Source organism: Microcebus murinus, chromosome 14 (genome assembly GCF_040939455.1).
Source record: "Microcebus murinus isolate Inina chromosome 14, M.murinus_Inina_mat1.0, whole genome shotgun sequence".
NCBI lineage: Eukaryota > Metazoa > Chordata > Mammalia > Primates > Cheirogaleidae > Microcebus > Microcebus murinus.
In genome coordinates, this window is record NC_134117.1 from 27,238,052 (window position 1) to 27,254,129 (window position 16,078).

Genomic DNA, 16,078 nt, shown 5'->3' on the forward strand with positions numbered 1-16,078 from the left:
CTGATAGCATAACAGACCAGTCTTGATTAAGCATTCAGATGTCTCTGAAGATCTGTAACTCTATCAGATCTTCAGTGTTCTCCTTTGCTGTGTCTCTTCTTCTACCACAGGATATAAGGGACCCTATATTAATAACCAGAGAAGTCTTATGGCTCTCACAATTAGCTATTAGTTTCTTATTAACTGCTCTCAGTTTCTCATTATTTTTCTTCAGGGCCTCAATACAAGTTTATAGTAACCTACAACTCTGTTCTCTTTGTAGACATTTCTCCCCATATCTTTTAAATCCCTGAATTATTGCAGCTACATCCCTCTACCTGACTATTTTCTCAGATCACCATTAGTGAAATCTTTAGCAAATGAGCCATCAGGGACTGCCCATGACCACCTGTCCCATTCAGGATGGCCCCCTTTCCTTTGCTGGGTGATGAGTGATCCAGTCCCAAGTCCCCATCTTACTGCCTGTTTTCTTGGACCATTTTCACTATCAGTTGCAGTAGTTTGAATCTTCCAAGAAGCAGACACTAAAGATAGGATTAGATGTGCCAGAGTTTGATTGGGGGCTGGAGGGAGTTGGTGAAAGTTAAGAAAGCCTTCAAACTAGTCTAATGTCTGCAGAGAGAGGAAAAGAAAGAGAATATGGTAAGATGCGTCTTAGACTACAACACAGTTCCAAAAAAGGGTTCAGCGAGGCCCATGGAAAGTCCTCAAACCAAAATTGTCTGCAGGAGTCTTATGACTTGCTAGAATGGACCTGCCTTCATATTCTTGGCTACTGTGCTCAGTCACTGACTGGAAGCAGCTCGTGGCAAATGTGGCCTCGGTATGAACACAGTGGTAAATGCAGAAGGGCTGCAGCTGGAGCCTGATCAATTGTGCTCCCTGTAGCAAGAGATCTAACTGGTGCATTTTTATGGCTGCTCCCCACACACACAGATAGTTATACCTAGGGATCAGACTCTGGTATATCATTAGTATCAACATTTCTTATTCAGAATGGATTTGTACAATCCCTCATGGCCAGTCTAAAGAAATGACCCCCATTTGTGTCTCTGTTTGAATGTGAAAATGAGTACCAACTTTCCCATAGCTGACTGACAAGTGAGTTTTTGAAATACAACAAAATTATAAACTGTGTACTTCCTATATTTATAAGAGGCCACTTGCATTATTTCTGGGCACTTTGAGACATAAATCACCAAGTGTGTGCTCTATCACTATTTCAGCAGCTTGAGGAAAAGCACTTCTTTTTCTATGTATGCCCTTTCTGGACAGAGACTCTTCAAGCCTAGCAACATTCCATCTTCATAGCTAAAAGAAAAATAATATACTATAAAAGTGTGGCTTTTGTATGTGACCAATATGACTAGTGCATATGTTTCTGTCTCATTATTTCCTCCCATGTTGATAATCTGCTGGTTGTGTCCAAGTTACTATGTCTCAGCCTATAAATTCCTTGAAAGCAAGGACCATGTCTCATCTTTGATTACACTCAGTACCCAAGTGACTAATTCAGTGCCAACAAATACTTGGTGACCTCTTTCCTTAACCCTCTCCTTCCTTCCCTAGGCCAGCTCTTTATAGTTTCATATCAGAATTACAATCTTTGGAGAGATACCCAATATCTTAGTATAATCATTGCTCCTCCCTGGATTATTTAGCACACACCTCCCTCACTCTTGGGAGAGCTGGGTCTGTCCTAGAGCCAGAATGGTTTTAAGTCAAGTAAAAAGTGTTATGCTTCTTACTGCTCTATAATAATATTTATCACTGGTTCAGTGGAATCTTTGCCAAAAAAACTGGTTAGTGTGTCATCATGGCATCTTAAGAAATTTCTTCCTAAGAAAACGTTTTTAACTATGATGAAAGATTCCACTCTCCATAATATCTCTACCCAAAAATATAACTCCCCAACTCTCACCTCTACCCCACCAGACAAATAAGCCATATTCAGAGGTTTCAAGACACATATATGGAAATAAGTTATTTTTTTATGGTCATTAAAATGTTCTGGAAAACTATAGACTGTAGATGTTTAAGTGATGATAGACTGTCTTGAGAATTCTTCCCAGTCTTCCAATGGTTTTGTACATTTCTTCAATATGTTTATACATTCAAGAACACTATATTGATACCAATTTTCTTGTTTGAAACTTAAAATAGCCTTGGAAGTAGGCAAGACAGGTTTTATTATTGGTATTTGAAAAACAAGGAATCTGAAATAACATAGAGTTAAATGATTTGTCCAAGGGAACAGAGTAAATTTGTGGCCAGTGATTAGAAACCAGAGATATCAGGTGGACTATAATCTTTAGGAAATACAATTTTAAAAATAATAAATATGTACTTAGTACCCACTGTATGCTGGGCACTGAAGCTAGACTTGGGAACACAAGGTCAAATAAGATCAAGCCATCCAAGAATTTAGAACCTGTAAAGTTATCCTTCAACTTTTCTAGTATGTAATCATTTTATTAAAACAAATAAAAATATTTTTATTATAGTTATCAATTGACAAGGTTACAAATCAAATAGTAAAGAAGAGTTCATAATGAAAACCAAGGGTCTCCTGCCCCTTTTCCTCCCACCACTGCCTACCTGAGCCCTTCTTTTATATTTTACTGGACAGAGCTGGAGCCCATTCTACTAAGTGAAGTGTCACAGGAATGGAAAAACAAGTACCACATGTACTCACCATCAAATTGTGGAATCTAAAAATATTGAACTCATAAAAGCAAAGAGTAGAATGATAATTTCCAGGGACTGGCGGTTGAGGGAAATGGGGACATGTTGGTTAAAGGGTAAAAAGTTTCAGGTATGCAGGATAAATAGATTTTGGAGATCTAATATACCACTTGGTGACTATAGGTAATGTCACCTATACTGTATTATATACTTGAATTTGCTAAGAGAGTAAATCTTGATTGTTCTTACCACACACGCACACACACACATTCACAGGTAACTGTGAGGTGATATATATGTTAATTACCTTGATTGTGGTAATTATTTAATAGCTTGTTTTCACATGTACAGTATACATTTATCAAAGTATCAGTTGTATGCCTTAAATAATACAATTTTTGTTTGTCAAGTATACCTCAATAAAGCTGGTGGGGGGAGGGAGAACTTTAAAGTTGCCATTGCATTTTCATTTGAGTTGCATAGTTTCTATTGAAAACCCAGCTATCTGTCTTATTGTTGCTATTTTGAAGGTAATGTGCCTTCTCCCAACCCCCATAATTCTTTTTAAAATTTTTCTCTTAGCTCTGGAGCAATTGAGCTATGAAATTTCTTGATTTTCTTTGTACTCTTTTTATTTGGTGTTTGCTGAGCTTCTAAAGTTTTGGGGCTGATTTCTTTCATCAATTTTGGAAAATTTGTGACTATTTCCTATTCAAATATTGTGTCTACTATTCGCTTTCTTCTCTCATCTGGGACTTGATTACACAGATTTCAGACTTTGATTTTTTTATCCTAGTTCAGAATCAGCAAATGTTACCATAGAATAAAATGAGCGGCAATTGTCAGCTAACCTCCTCTGAAATTCTTTGCTCTTTACTCTTTCAAATTAATTTTCAGATCACTTTGTCAAGTTCTGTGACAATCTCTGGTAGAACTTGTATTACAATTATATTGTACTTATGTATTAACATGGAGAGAATTGGCATTTTGAAAAATATCAAGCCTTCTTACCCTCAAATAAGGCATAATTTTCTCTCTATTCAAATCTTCTTTTATGTCTATCAAAAAAGTTTTGCAATTTTCTCCATAAGGGTAAATGCACATTTTTGTTGCATGTTTGATTGGCTTGGTATCCTGCAGATATGTATATTTGTATATACCTGCAGATTTGTATATAGCATATTTATAATATGTTATTATGAATGGAATGATTTTTAATATTTGTTTTGTTTTTATGTTTTATATTTTTCTAATTGGTCACTGTTACTGGCATTTAATAGCATTTAATATTGTCCATTTAACCTCAGTGGCTTAATGCTATTTATACATGGTGCTATTTATATGTGGTACTCTTCTGTAAAAATATTTAATTTAATAGTAGTTATATGTTCTTTTTCTTTGCTAAAATTGTTGTCCTACATATTTTTTTTCTATTTTTTTTCTTTTCTCTCTCTTGATTGGTCAGTCTTGTTAGACAATTCTATTAGCCTTTTCAAAGAATCAGCTTAAAGTATTGTGGGATGTCCTATTATTTTTAAATCTTTCAATATTTGTTTCCTTTATGCCAGATGATATATCCCTACCTTCATTTATTGATTGAATAACTTCAGCTATATTGGCTCTTTGCTTAGAAAGAGGAGGATTTAGCTTACTTAACTATTCCCTCTTTCCAGTATTTGATAAATACTAAATAGTATATTAATATGTATTAACTATATAAATGTATCATATATTAATAAATATATTTAAATATGTAAATATTTTAGAATGCCTATTGATTATCATTGTAACTTTAACTTCCGCTTTTTGTTCTCTCACTTTTTCCCCAAAGGCTTTATTTGCTTTTTATCTCAATGAAAATGATTCTTACATTGCACTTTCCCCAGGCACTTTAGCTATTCTATTTTTCTTTTGTACTATTTCTAAGAGTTTCTTGTCCTTTATAGTTATTAAAAAATAATAATAGCTAATTCTTGTATAGTCTTTACCATATGCCAGGCACTATTGTAATTGATTTATATGTATTAACTCATTTAGCCCTCACAACACTCTAAGGGGTAAGCACTATTATTGATCCCCATTTTACAGAATAGGAAACTGAAACATAGAGGGATTAACTAACTCACCCAAGGACACACCGCAAGTAAGTGGCCAGGCCAAGATTCAAATCTAGCAGTTTGCAGCTGAGTACAACAATACTGGCAGTAGCAAAAACTAGCTTTTTTGAGTACTTAACACATGTCAGACTCTTTGTGATGCCCTTCAAACACATTGTCTGCCCTAATCACCCTATAACTTAAGGACTATTAATGATTATTGTCACCATTTTACAGATGAGGAACTTAATGCTGAGTCACCTTGCCGACTTGGTTAGTAAAATGCAGTCACTTCCAATGCCTCTATAATGCCCTCTCTCCTCCACCCCACTTCTTTGCTTGGCTCATTCCTGCTCATTCTCTCTTTGGAGATTCTACCATGGCACCCACACAGTCTGATTTAGATTCCCCCAGCTCCATGTGTACATTACCATAAACTACAATAGCTGTTTTCCTTATCTATCTACCCCACCAGATCTTATACAATATATATTTATAGTAAAACAAATGTTAGAAACACCAAAAGTTGTAAAAAAGAAAACAAAAACCACCCACATCCTTGGTAACATCCAGGCATTTCTCCTTATTGTGTGAAAAACAATATATATATATATATATACATATATATATACACACACATACATAGAAAGATAAAATGTAGACAACATAAAATATAGATAGCATAAACTTTAGCATGTTAAGTGTATAATTCATTGGCATTAAGTACATTTATGATGTTGTATAACTATCATCACTATCCATCTCCTATATTTTTTCATCATCCTAAACAGAAGCCATCTACCCATTAAATAGTAACTCCTCATCCCCCACTCCTCCAGCCCCTGATAACCTCTATTTTATTTTCTATCACTATGAATTTGCCTACTCTAGATACTTAATATAACTGGAATATAACAGTTTTTGTCCTTTTGCATCTGGCTTCTTTCATTTAGCATATGTTTTCAAGTTTTATTCATGTTGTCTCATGTTACAGAATTTCATTTCTTTATATATATGTATATGAGTGATATATATATCATTCTTTTATATGAGATTTTATATATATATTTTATATCATAGTATCCCAATGTATAGATATACCACATTGTGTTTATCATTCATTGGCTGATGGACACTTGGGTTCTATCTACCATTTTGGCTATTGTGAATAATACTGCTATGAACATTGATGTATAAGTGTCTTTTTGAGTCCCTGCTTCCCATTCTTTGGGGTATATACCTAGGAGAGAAATTGCTGAATCATACGGTAGTTTTAAGTTTAGCTTTTTGAAGAACCACCACTGTTTTCCATGGTGGCTACAACATTTAACATTCCTACCAGCAATGCAAAAGGTTCCAATTTCTCTACACCTTCACCAATACTTGTTATCTGACTTTATTTTCTCACATAGTTACCATTTTTGTTGTGAGAACACATAACAGTCACTGTGTTTATATTTTCGAGAATACAATATATCATCATAACTATAGTCACCTTAATGTACAATAGATCTCTTGAAATTCATTCCTCCTAACTATAATTATGTATTTATTCTTTAATCAACTTCTCCTCATTCCCACCCCCCCAAATCTCCCCAATTTCTGTTATCTACCACTCTGCTGTCTATGTCTATGAAATGAACATTTTTTTTTAGATTCTACATATGGGTGAGATCATGCAGTATTTGTCTTTCTGTGCCTGGCTTATTTCACTTAATATACCATCCTCCAGGTTCATCTATGTTGACACATATGGCAGGAATTCATGCCTTTTTTATGGCTGAATAGTATTGCACTGTGTATATATGCCACATTCATTCGTCTGTTGATGAATTTTGCAATAATTGTCCATATCGCTCAGGTTTGGAACCCAGAATGAGCTAAGAATGGTTTTTGCATTTTTAAAGAGTTTAAAAGATAAAAAAGAGTATGTGACAGAGATAAATTAATGTGGTATACATACATAGTGGAATACTATTCATTCATCAGATGCATTCATGTTGATGGGCACTTAGGTTGGCTCCGTATCTTGGCTATTGCAAATAGTGCTGGGATAAATATGGGAGTGCAGATATCTATTTGAACTTTTGACAATATTTATTGATACTCTGCTCTCTAAAATGAGGATATTAATACTGATATCTTTTTATCTACTTCCCCTACTCCCTTTCAAGACTCTTGCCATTTTCAGTAACACATTTTTTTACTTTATAATTAGTATTATTCACATTTTGTTCTGCAACCCCAGCCAAATCCTCTATGCTTTTCTATAGAAAGTATCCAGATATTGAAAAGCAATAAAGAGGATTTACATAATTATGAAAATATAAATGTCACTTACTGCTAGGACAAGATCTATGTTAGGTTAACATTTTCTGCTTTATAGTCTAATGTCACAACCCCTGGGCCACTCAAAGAATTTTTCTGTCATGAAGGTCAAATAGTCTCTCTTTACTTCAAAGTTCTAAAACTGCTTAAGATCTTTTTACATTTTAGTTTATTTTGTATTGGACTTGACTTTCTTATTTAGCTCATTTGTTCCCAAGTTTTAAATGGCTTTTTTCCCCCTTACAAAATATGTTTGTCACGGTCACATATTTTTCTAGACTTTTTGTCAGAGACTGAAAATGTTCTAATGTAAACTGGTTCCCCTCTAGTTCCGCTGTTGTAGTCCTCATTCTGGAGCTTTCCATTATTACTCTCTGAGTTTGATCAACTCCCTCTGGATCCCATGACTTCCTCTCTTGTTTGGCTGAAATGAAACCTTAAGTAATTCCTTTAAGAAAGTACATGGAAATTACATTTCTGAGTCCTTTCAGGAGGACTTCTTTTTCATATTGAGGCATTTAGTGGACACTCTGCATAATGCCAGTTGCAATTTTGGTGCACACTGATTAAGAAAATTATAAGGACAGGAAGCTATTATGAATTCAATAATGCTTTTTAAAAATAATTTGTTTTGTGTACATGTATGTGTAATATGTGTTATTTATTCAGTCTAGAGATAGAATAATGTCTGGAATTTTGCAATAACTTGTTCATAGCCCTCAGGTCTGGAACCCAGTATGAGCTAAGAATGGTTTTTGTATTTTTAAAGGCTTTTGTGGCCCACAAAAACTAAAATATTTACTACATGGCTCTTATATTAGGGTTCTCCAGAGAAACAGAGCCTATATATGTATTATAAGGTATGGACTCATATGATTATGGAGGCTGAGAAGTCCCACAATCTACTGTCTGCCAGCTGGAAACCAAGGAAAGTCAGTGGTATAGTTCAAAGGTGTAAGAACCAGAGTGTCAATGTATAAATTCTAGTTCAGATCTGACAGCCTGAGAACCAGGGGCACTGAGCACAAGGGAGGATCAATGTCCCAGCTGAAGCAGTCACACAAAAAGATAATTTAATCTCCTTTTTGTTCTATTTAGGCCCTGATCTGCCCACCCACATTAGAAAGGGCTATTTGCTTTACTCTACCAAATTCAACTGCTAATTTCTTCTGGAAACACCCTCACAGACACACCCAGAAATAATGTTTAACCAGATATCTGGGCATTCTGTGGCCAAGTAAAATTGGCACATAAAATTAACCATCATAGGCCTTTACAGAAAAAGTTTTACAACCCCTGTTATAGAATAAGGGAAGGCTTCATAGGAGAAAAACAGATTATAGTTTAATAGAAAGCAAAGGGAATAAATATTTCAGGCTGAAAAAACAGGATGTATAAGCAGAGAGGACTGAGTAGGACTGTTAGAGGGATTCATTGGAGATGGAGACAATTCAGACATCTTAAAGTATCTATATAAGTGATGTGATTCTTAGCTAAACTTCCATTAGCCTAGATAAGGATAATCTATATGTTCTTTGTTTCACTACAGCCAAGTGCTAGTTGTATTGTTTGAAAGTAGCGAGTAGGGAGCCTGTTCTCTTAATCAATCAACACTTATGTGCACATACAGAAATAACATTCATTGGAAAACAGTAGTTATACTGATACCTCCAATTCCAATCCAACTCTACTGAATTTATTCTAGCCTTCTCCCTTTGCTTCTTTATAATCTCTTTCTACATAGATTTTCTTTAATTTATTTAACAACTTCCCATTTGATAGGCATTTGAATTTTTTTCAGTTATTATCTATTAAAAAGAGCACTGCAATGATATTCTTTGTACATAGATCTTGGAGGACTTTTATAAGTATATATTAATATATAGGAAAAATGCCTAACAGTGAGTGGGCTTGCTTGGTCTAAGGGACTGGGCATTTAAAATTTTGGTAAATATTTCCAAACTACCCTCTAGAACTACTATTTGTGTCTTTTAAAATTAGTTTCTTAAGGGCACATTTCTTAGCCTCCTTACTAATGTCAATGTCTCTTCTACTTTTCTCCTGTTACCACTTAGGTGGGTTTCTGATGGGATCCAGAGGTCCCACTATACTCACTGGCACTCAGTTTTCCTTTTACTCTAGTTAAATTGACTAATGCAACAATTAATCTCTAGCCCAGAGTCTTCTGATAGTGTTGTAATTTTTATTCACAGACATATCCCAAATCTCATTCTCCTTCAACAACCTCTGTCAAATGATAGACATTTGCACTGATTTCTTTATAACCTAGTTAAAGTTTCATTGTCCTGACTAAATTGGAGATATTTTTCTTCCCATTAAAATTAGCTCTCAGTCTGGCAATATAGTCACTTTTTCTGAAATGACTGTATTTCCCTCCTAGGCAGTTTTCAAACTGTTCACTCTTAATAACTACAGTTAAAATGGCTCCCCCCATTGGTTGTACTCACTAACGCAAATGGTTCCCCATTAACTGATGATTCCTCTTTGAATTATAAGAGACAGAGAGTTGGTTCAGAGTTTGCCTCACTCTGCTTTGACTTTCGCATTTCTTTTCTGGCTTCTGCCAGAAATTCTTCTATTTTATATCCTCTATTGGATGGTCACCTATGTCTCACCAGTATTATTCACTCCAGAATGAACACTTTAAAGCAATATTATTTGAATACATTTAAAAGCATGAAGTTATAGACATAATCTAAAGGGAATTTGCTATAATGAATAGTGATAATTGATGTTAGATAGTTAGGGTACAGACAGATTGTAAATGACTCTGAATGGGCCTAAATAATACCTGTATGAGTCAGACATTTATTAAGGTTTATTGTCTACCAGACTCTGAACTGGATGCTAAAAAAGGCAGATATCGTGCCTTCTCTTTGGCAAATGCTCCAATCTACCTTTAAAGAGGGAAGCAGAACTGAACAATGATAACATGATTGGCTGTTGATGTAACAGGAGCAGATAAAGAGCTGGGAGAGACCAGAGGAGGAAGCCCCAGTATCTCTGCCTTGGGGATTCAGGGAAGCTCTCACAGAGGAGGCTACTGACCTAGAATATAAAGAGTGAAAAAAAGAGGAAGAAGCATATTCCAGACAGTGATAACAAGCTTGGAATAACAGGGAACCATGGAAAAATGTGGTTTGTCAAAGAACGATGGGGAGTTCTAATGTAGCCTAATTTTTATCAGACTAGCATTTGAGAAACTCTTTGCACCAAGCATAAGCAAGTATCACACATAAAACATAGTTAATTTGTTTTAAGAATTTAGTTCAATCCTGTTCTTTTCTTAATTGGTGAAAAGGACTGTAATATCCTTTCATGACTATTTCATTCTTTTGCAACCTTCACATGAAGAGAGAGTACTTTTTCTGTGTGGCTAAGGACTTCGGCACATGATACACCCTTAGCTCTTGGAGAACAGTGCTGGTGACTCCAGAAGGAGAAATGGGTGCTATAAAGTAGTGTCTACTTATTCCTATGTGAGCTCACGAGGATATGAACAGATTATCAAATCGCATGAACAACAAAATGCAGAGAGTGGACATACTTGAGTAGAACTTAATCCTTTGATGTCAGTTCTTTGAGGCCAGCTGTTCCCTAACCCCCGAAGGAAAATGGCATGTAATAGAAAGGAGCCTATTTTGGGTAGGGTTAGTACTGGTAATGATTTCCTAAGTACTGAGAAATCAAAACTCTTAAGTGGTGAGTTATGAAAAAGCCATAATGCTTCATATTGATAGAACTCAGGAAGCAAAATTGGAAGCCAAAATTACTGAACAAATAATTTAATTCCCAGGGAACAGTTATGGCTCCATAATTTCTATAGAAAGAAACTTAGAAGGGGCCATCAATTTGAAACATGAGGATTGGGGCCACGTTTATAAGCTTTGTTTCATGGCGCTTTTGCTTAAGATAAAGAAAATGTCAATTGTCCCTGTCAAAGAATGGAGGGAAAGTAGGGTAGCTATTACTTTGAGGGAAATAAATAAACAAAAACAGAATGAAAAGATGGAAACTAATCCTGGATAGGGAATCAAGGTAAGTGAGAATCAAGAAATAGGTGCATCCATAAGTTGGAAGATCCCTATGACAGCTCCTATCTCCCTTCTTTACAATAAAAGGCTCCCTATCTCTCCCAAACTTTCAAAATGTTTTATTCAGTTAGCTTTATATCTCCAGTCAATACCTCTCCCCTTAACTCTGGATTTGTACATTCTCTTCACTCAAATTCTTTACCTATATGTTTAAAGCATCTCAAACTTAGTATGCCCCAAACCCAAATTCTGATCTTTGCCTTCCCCTTCTCCTCCCAGTTTTTCCCACTTCCTTCATAAGTGAGAAGGAAGTCCCACTTATGGGACCTGTCCCATCAAATGACAGTCCCTGTCAAATTCATCTTTTGTTGCTCAAGCCAAAAGCTTCAGAGTTTTCCTTGACTCTTTTTTTCTCATACCTCACATTCAACCTTGCAGCAAATGTTATCAGCTCTACCTTTAAAACAACCCAGGAGCCCAATCATTTTCACCACTCTGCTTAGCAGCAAGGACTAATGTCCTTGCTCTAACCCTAGCTTTACCCTCCCTTTTCACTCTCTTTTTAGCTCAGCACCCAGAGTGATGCACTTAAAGCAATATGGAGATACCTTAAAGTGATACAAGTGGATCTACCATTTGATCCAGCAATCCCATTACTGGGCATCTACCCAAAAGATCCAATGACACTCTACAAAAAAGACACCTGCACTCGAATGTTTATACCAGCACAATTCATAATTGCAAGGCTGTGGAAACAGCCCAAGTGCCCATCAATCCAAGAGTAGATTAATAAAATGTGGTATATGTATATGAGTACTATTCAGTTCTAAGGAACAATGGTGATATAGCACATCTTGTATTTTCCTGGTTAGAGCTGGAACCCATACTACTAAGTGAAGTATCCCAAGAATGGAAAAAACAAGCACCACATATACTCACCAGCAAACTGGTATTAACTGAGCAGCACCCAAGTGGACACATAAGAACTAAAGTAATAGGGTATTGGGCAGGTGGGAGGGGGGAGGAGGCAGGTGTATACACACATAATGAGTGAGATGTGCACCATCTTGGGGATGGTCACGCTAGAAACTCAGACTTGTGGGAGTTTTTTGAAAGGGCATTTTTTGAAACCTTAAAATTTGTACCCCCATAATATGCCAGAAAAAAAAAAGATGTGAGTTGGGTCATGTTCAAAACTATCTAGTGGTTTCCCGTGTCATTCAGGGTAAACACCAAAGTTCTTACAATGGCCACTAAGGCCCTGCATGATCTGGCCCTGCTGCCAGTGTGACCTCATCTCCTACTGCTCTCCCTCTCATTCTGGGCCAGCCACACTGGCCTCTTTCTTGTTCTTCACATTTATCAGTCTCATACCTGTCTTGGGCCTTTTGCCTTACAATATCCTCTGCCTGGAATGCTTTCCATAGTTATATACTTGACTTACTCCCTTACTTCTACTGGGTCTCTGCTCAAATGGTACCTTATTGGTGATGCATATTTAAAATAGCGTACCAACTCCTATAGGTTTTACCTATTCCCTATTTTGCTTTACCTCCTCCACTAGCCACACTAAATGTAACCTCCATGAGGGTAGGGTCTGTTTTCTGTTTTGCTCATTGCTATACACCCCCTCCCACACACACACACAAGATGCTCCTCAATTTACATGGGGTTATGTCCTTATAATCCATCATACATTGAAAATATCATTAAGTCAAAAGTGCATTTAGTAGACTTAACCTACTGAACATTGTAGCTTGGCCTAGCCTATCTTAAACTTGCTCAGAACACACATTAGCTTACAGTTGAGCAAAGTAATATAACACAAAGCCTATTTTATAATAAAGCATTGAATATCTCATGTAATTTGTTGAATAGTACACTGAAAGTGAAAAACTGAATAGTTATATCAGTATAGAAAGTGCAGTTTCTATTGAATGTGTATTGCTTTAGCCACCATCATAAAGTTGAAAAATCATTAAGTCAAACCACTATAAGTCAGGGATCATCTGTATGTATATATGATGTATAATAGTGCCTGGCACATACTGTGTTTCCCCGAAAATAAGACCTACTCATAAAATAAGCCCTAGCAGGATTTCTGAGCATTTGGGCGATATAAGCCCTACCCTGAAAATAAGACCTAGTGATGGGCGTGGCTACGCACCGTATCTGCACAGCCCATGCCTTTCGTCGCAGAGCGGTAAAGGTGAGCAGCCCTTCTCATCTGCCCCATCGTGACAGCTACTATCCCAGAGGTGACCGGAAAGGTGCGGGCAGCCCCGCCAACAAGGTCAGGCTCCCCCTGTCAGGTCCCGGCCATCCTGTGAGTATCTGCTCCTGAGGCTTTGAGGGGAAAGTCTCCTCAGCGAAGTGAGGAGCGGGATGCTCTGCTTTAGGTATTATGTGTCCCAGCAGGGAAGAAAGTAAGCTGTGGCTGCCATTTTACTATGATGATGTTCTTGAAGAAGACGACTTAACTATGTTTGAATAAATATACATTGTTATACTGTACTTAAAAAAAAACACATCCCCTGAAAATAAGTCCTGAGTGTCTTCTTGAGGAAAAATAAATATAAGACCCTGTCTTATTTTCGGGGAAACATGGTAGTAACTGCTCAATAAATATTTCTTGAATAAATCAATGAGTTAATCAATATCCTATATATTGTTTGTTGCTTTTTTTGTTTTTAAAGTGTTAAGTCCTGAGGAATCTAAAGAAATTAATCTATTATTCATATCCTAGTGTGAATTCATTGAGCCTTATCTGTTTCTTCCTAATATAAAGCTGAGATTTCCCTCACTGAAGAAATGTCTTTTTGATAAAAAGGGTTCTTGGTTCGTGAATTTTTTAAGCCAATCTCTGATGCTTCTGTAGTTACTATTTTGTTCTTTTTTCCTTTTATTGCCACGGAACTTCGATAAGTTGACTATGCCAGAATCTATTTCTTGTTCTCCATATACTCATTCTTAGGTTCTCATCCCCACTCTAAATCTAGTTTCTAAACTCACTGTTTCATTAATCTAATTACTTTTTTCCTTAGTCCTTTTTCTCTTCATTTTGTCACTAACACTAACAGTTATTGACCAACATCTTGTTGCAGGGTCTTTAAGATTGCATATCTAGGTTCTTTCTTCTTTGCCTATTTTTTCTTATCCCTGACCCTTGTATATGGACCTTTCTTAAGGTTTTGTCTTTCTACATTTTGTCCTTCAGAAGTCTCGAGAACTTTCACACCATCAACTATCGACACTTTATAGATGACTCCCAAGCCTCAGTCTTACATCTCTCTCAAGCCCAAGCTCTTGATCGTCAGCTGCCTGCTAGACAGTACTCCTTACAATTATATTCTTGTGAAATGTCAAGGCAACCTGACTAGAAGACATAGAGGCATTGGCCCCCTCTGGCGGAGAGAGTAGAAAGTCATCTTTAAGTATCCACCTGCTCAGATGAAACTTGAGCAAATATTCCAAGGAAGATTACATTTGTTGAGTATCTACTAAATTCTATATATTCAAATATGTATATTTTCTAATAAACTATAGAGCACATCTCTTAAACCACCAATAATTACTGTAAACAGATCTCTTCTTTACCCCTTTCAGTTTCTTACCAGACTGCTTTTATACTGTCTCAAACAAACAAACAAAAAATTTTGATACAGATATTTGACAAGGATTGTAGTTTATAAATGAAAAATTGTGAAAATAACTATATTTTATTACATACTTAATAAAGTATAAGCTTTCATTTTAACTGTGAAGAATTTGGATAAACAAAATGTTATTTAATTGAATATTGAGAATTTTTTCCTGATAAAATAATTTAATTTTCAAAAAATTAATTTTCATGTCACAATAAATATTAAATGACTTCAAAATGGACCATTCTTAATCTTTTTGTATTCAGATTATTTTTTTGAGTAATCTATAATAGTAATTCTCAAGTCTTAGGGGACTTCTGAATAAAAATTATTATATCTAAAGCTCATAGTATATTAATTAGTGTGATTATTTAGATGTAGATCTAATAATCCAATAATTGCCAATGTTTTAAATACATAGTGATATTTTCCTCAGAATCTGTTTAGTTTTGCCAGTTTCTTAGCCTATTCCTTTGTATGGTTTCCCCTTCCCCACAAAGAATACTGACTCTGATGATATAGATAGAAGAAACTTCAGTTGTTCCTTTTTAAACATTTCCTACTAGATTTTTTCGTATTTAGGCCTCCAAGGAGGCCTAAAATTCTCATCACAAATTTCTATTGTATGAATGCTATTGAGTTATGATATGTAGTATATGGTAAATACAAGTACTATTTAAAATGAAAAATGACTTTTTAGGCCAGGTGTAGTGGCTCATGCCTATAATCCTAGCACTCTGGGAGGCTGAGGTGGGAGGATTGCTTGAGGCCAAGATTTTGAGACCAGCCTGAGTAAGAGACCCTGTCTGTACTAAAAATAGAAAATATTAGCTGGGCATGGTGGCACACACCTGTAGTCCCAGCTACTTGGGAGGCTAAGGCAGGAGGATCCCCTGAGCCAAGGAGCTTGAGGTTGCTGTGAACTTGGCTGATGCCACAGCACTCTAGCCCAGGTCACAGAGCATGACTCTGTCTCATAAAAGAGAAAAGAAAGTAACTTTTTAGACAACCATTCTTTTTTTTTTAACTTCAGAATATTACAGGGATACAAATGTTTTGGTTACATAAATTGCTTTTGTACCATTTGAGTCAAAGTTATAAGTGTGCCTATCTCCCAGATAGTGTGCATTGTACCTCTCAAGTGTGAATTTATCCATCCCCTCCTCCCCAGTCCCTCCTGCTTAATCTTTGTTGAATGTTATTTCCATTTGTGCACATAGACAACCATTCTTGAAATGAACAAAAGAATAGTTAACTTTCTTTCTTGAAA

At 36.0% G+C, this 16,078-nt stretch overlaps 1 protein-coding gene across 1 annotated transcript in view; it reads left to right on the forward strand.

Annotated features, from left to right (window-relative positions):
• Positions 1 to 647: 647 nt before the first annotated feature.
• The window catches only part of HPSE2 (heparanase 2 (inactive)), a 244,753-nt gene continuing 229,322 nt past the window's right edge, over positions 648 to 16,078 (forward strand). Inside the window, exon 1 of the mRNA XM_076009652.1 lies at positions 648 to 837. Coding sequence (XP_075865767.1) covers positions 648 to 837 — 190 coding nt within the window. The remainder of the gene's footprint in view (positions 838 to 16,078) is intronic.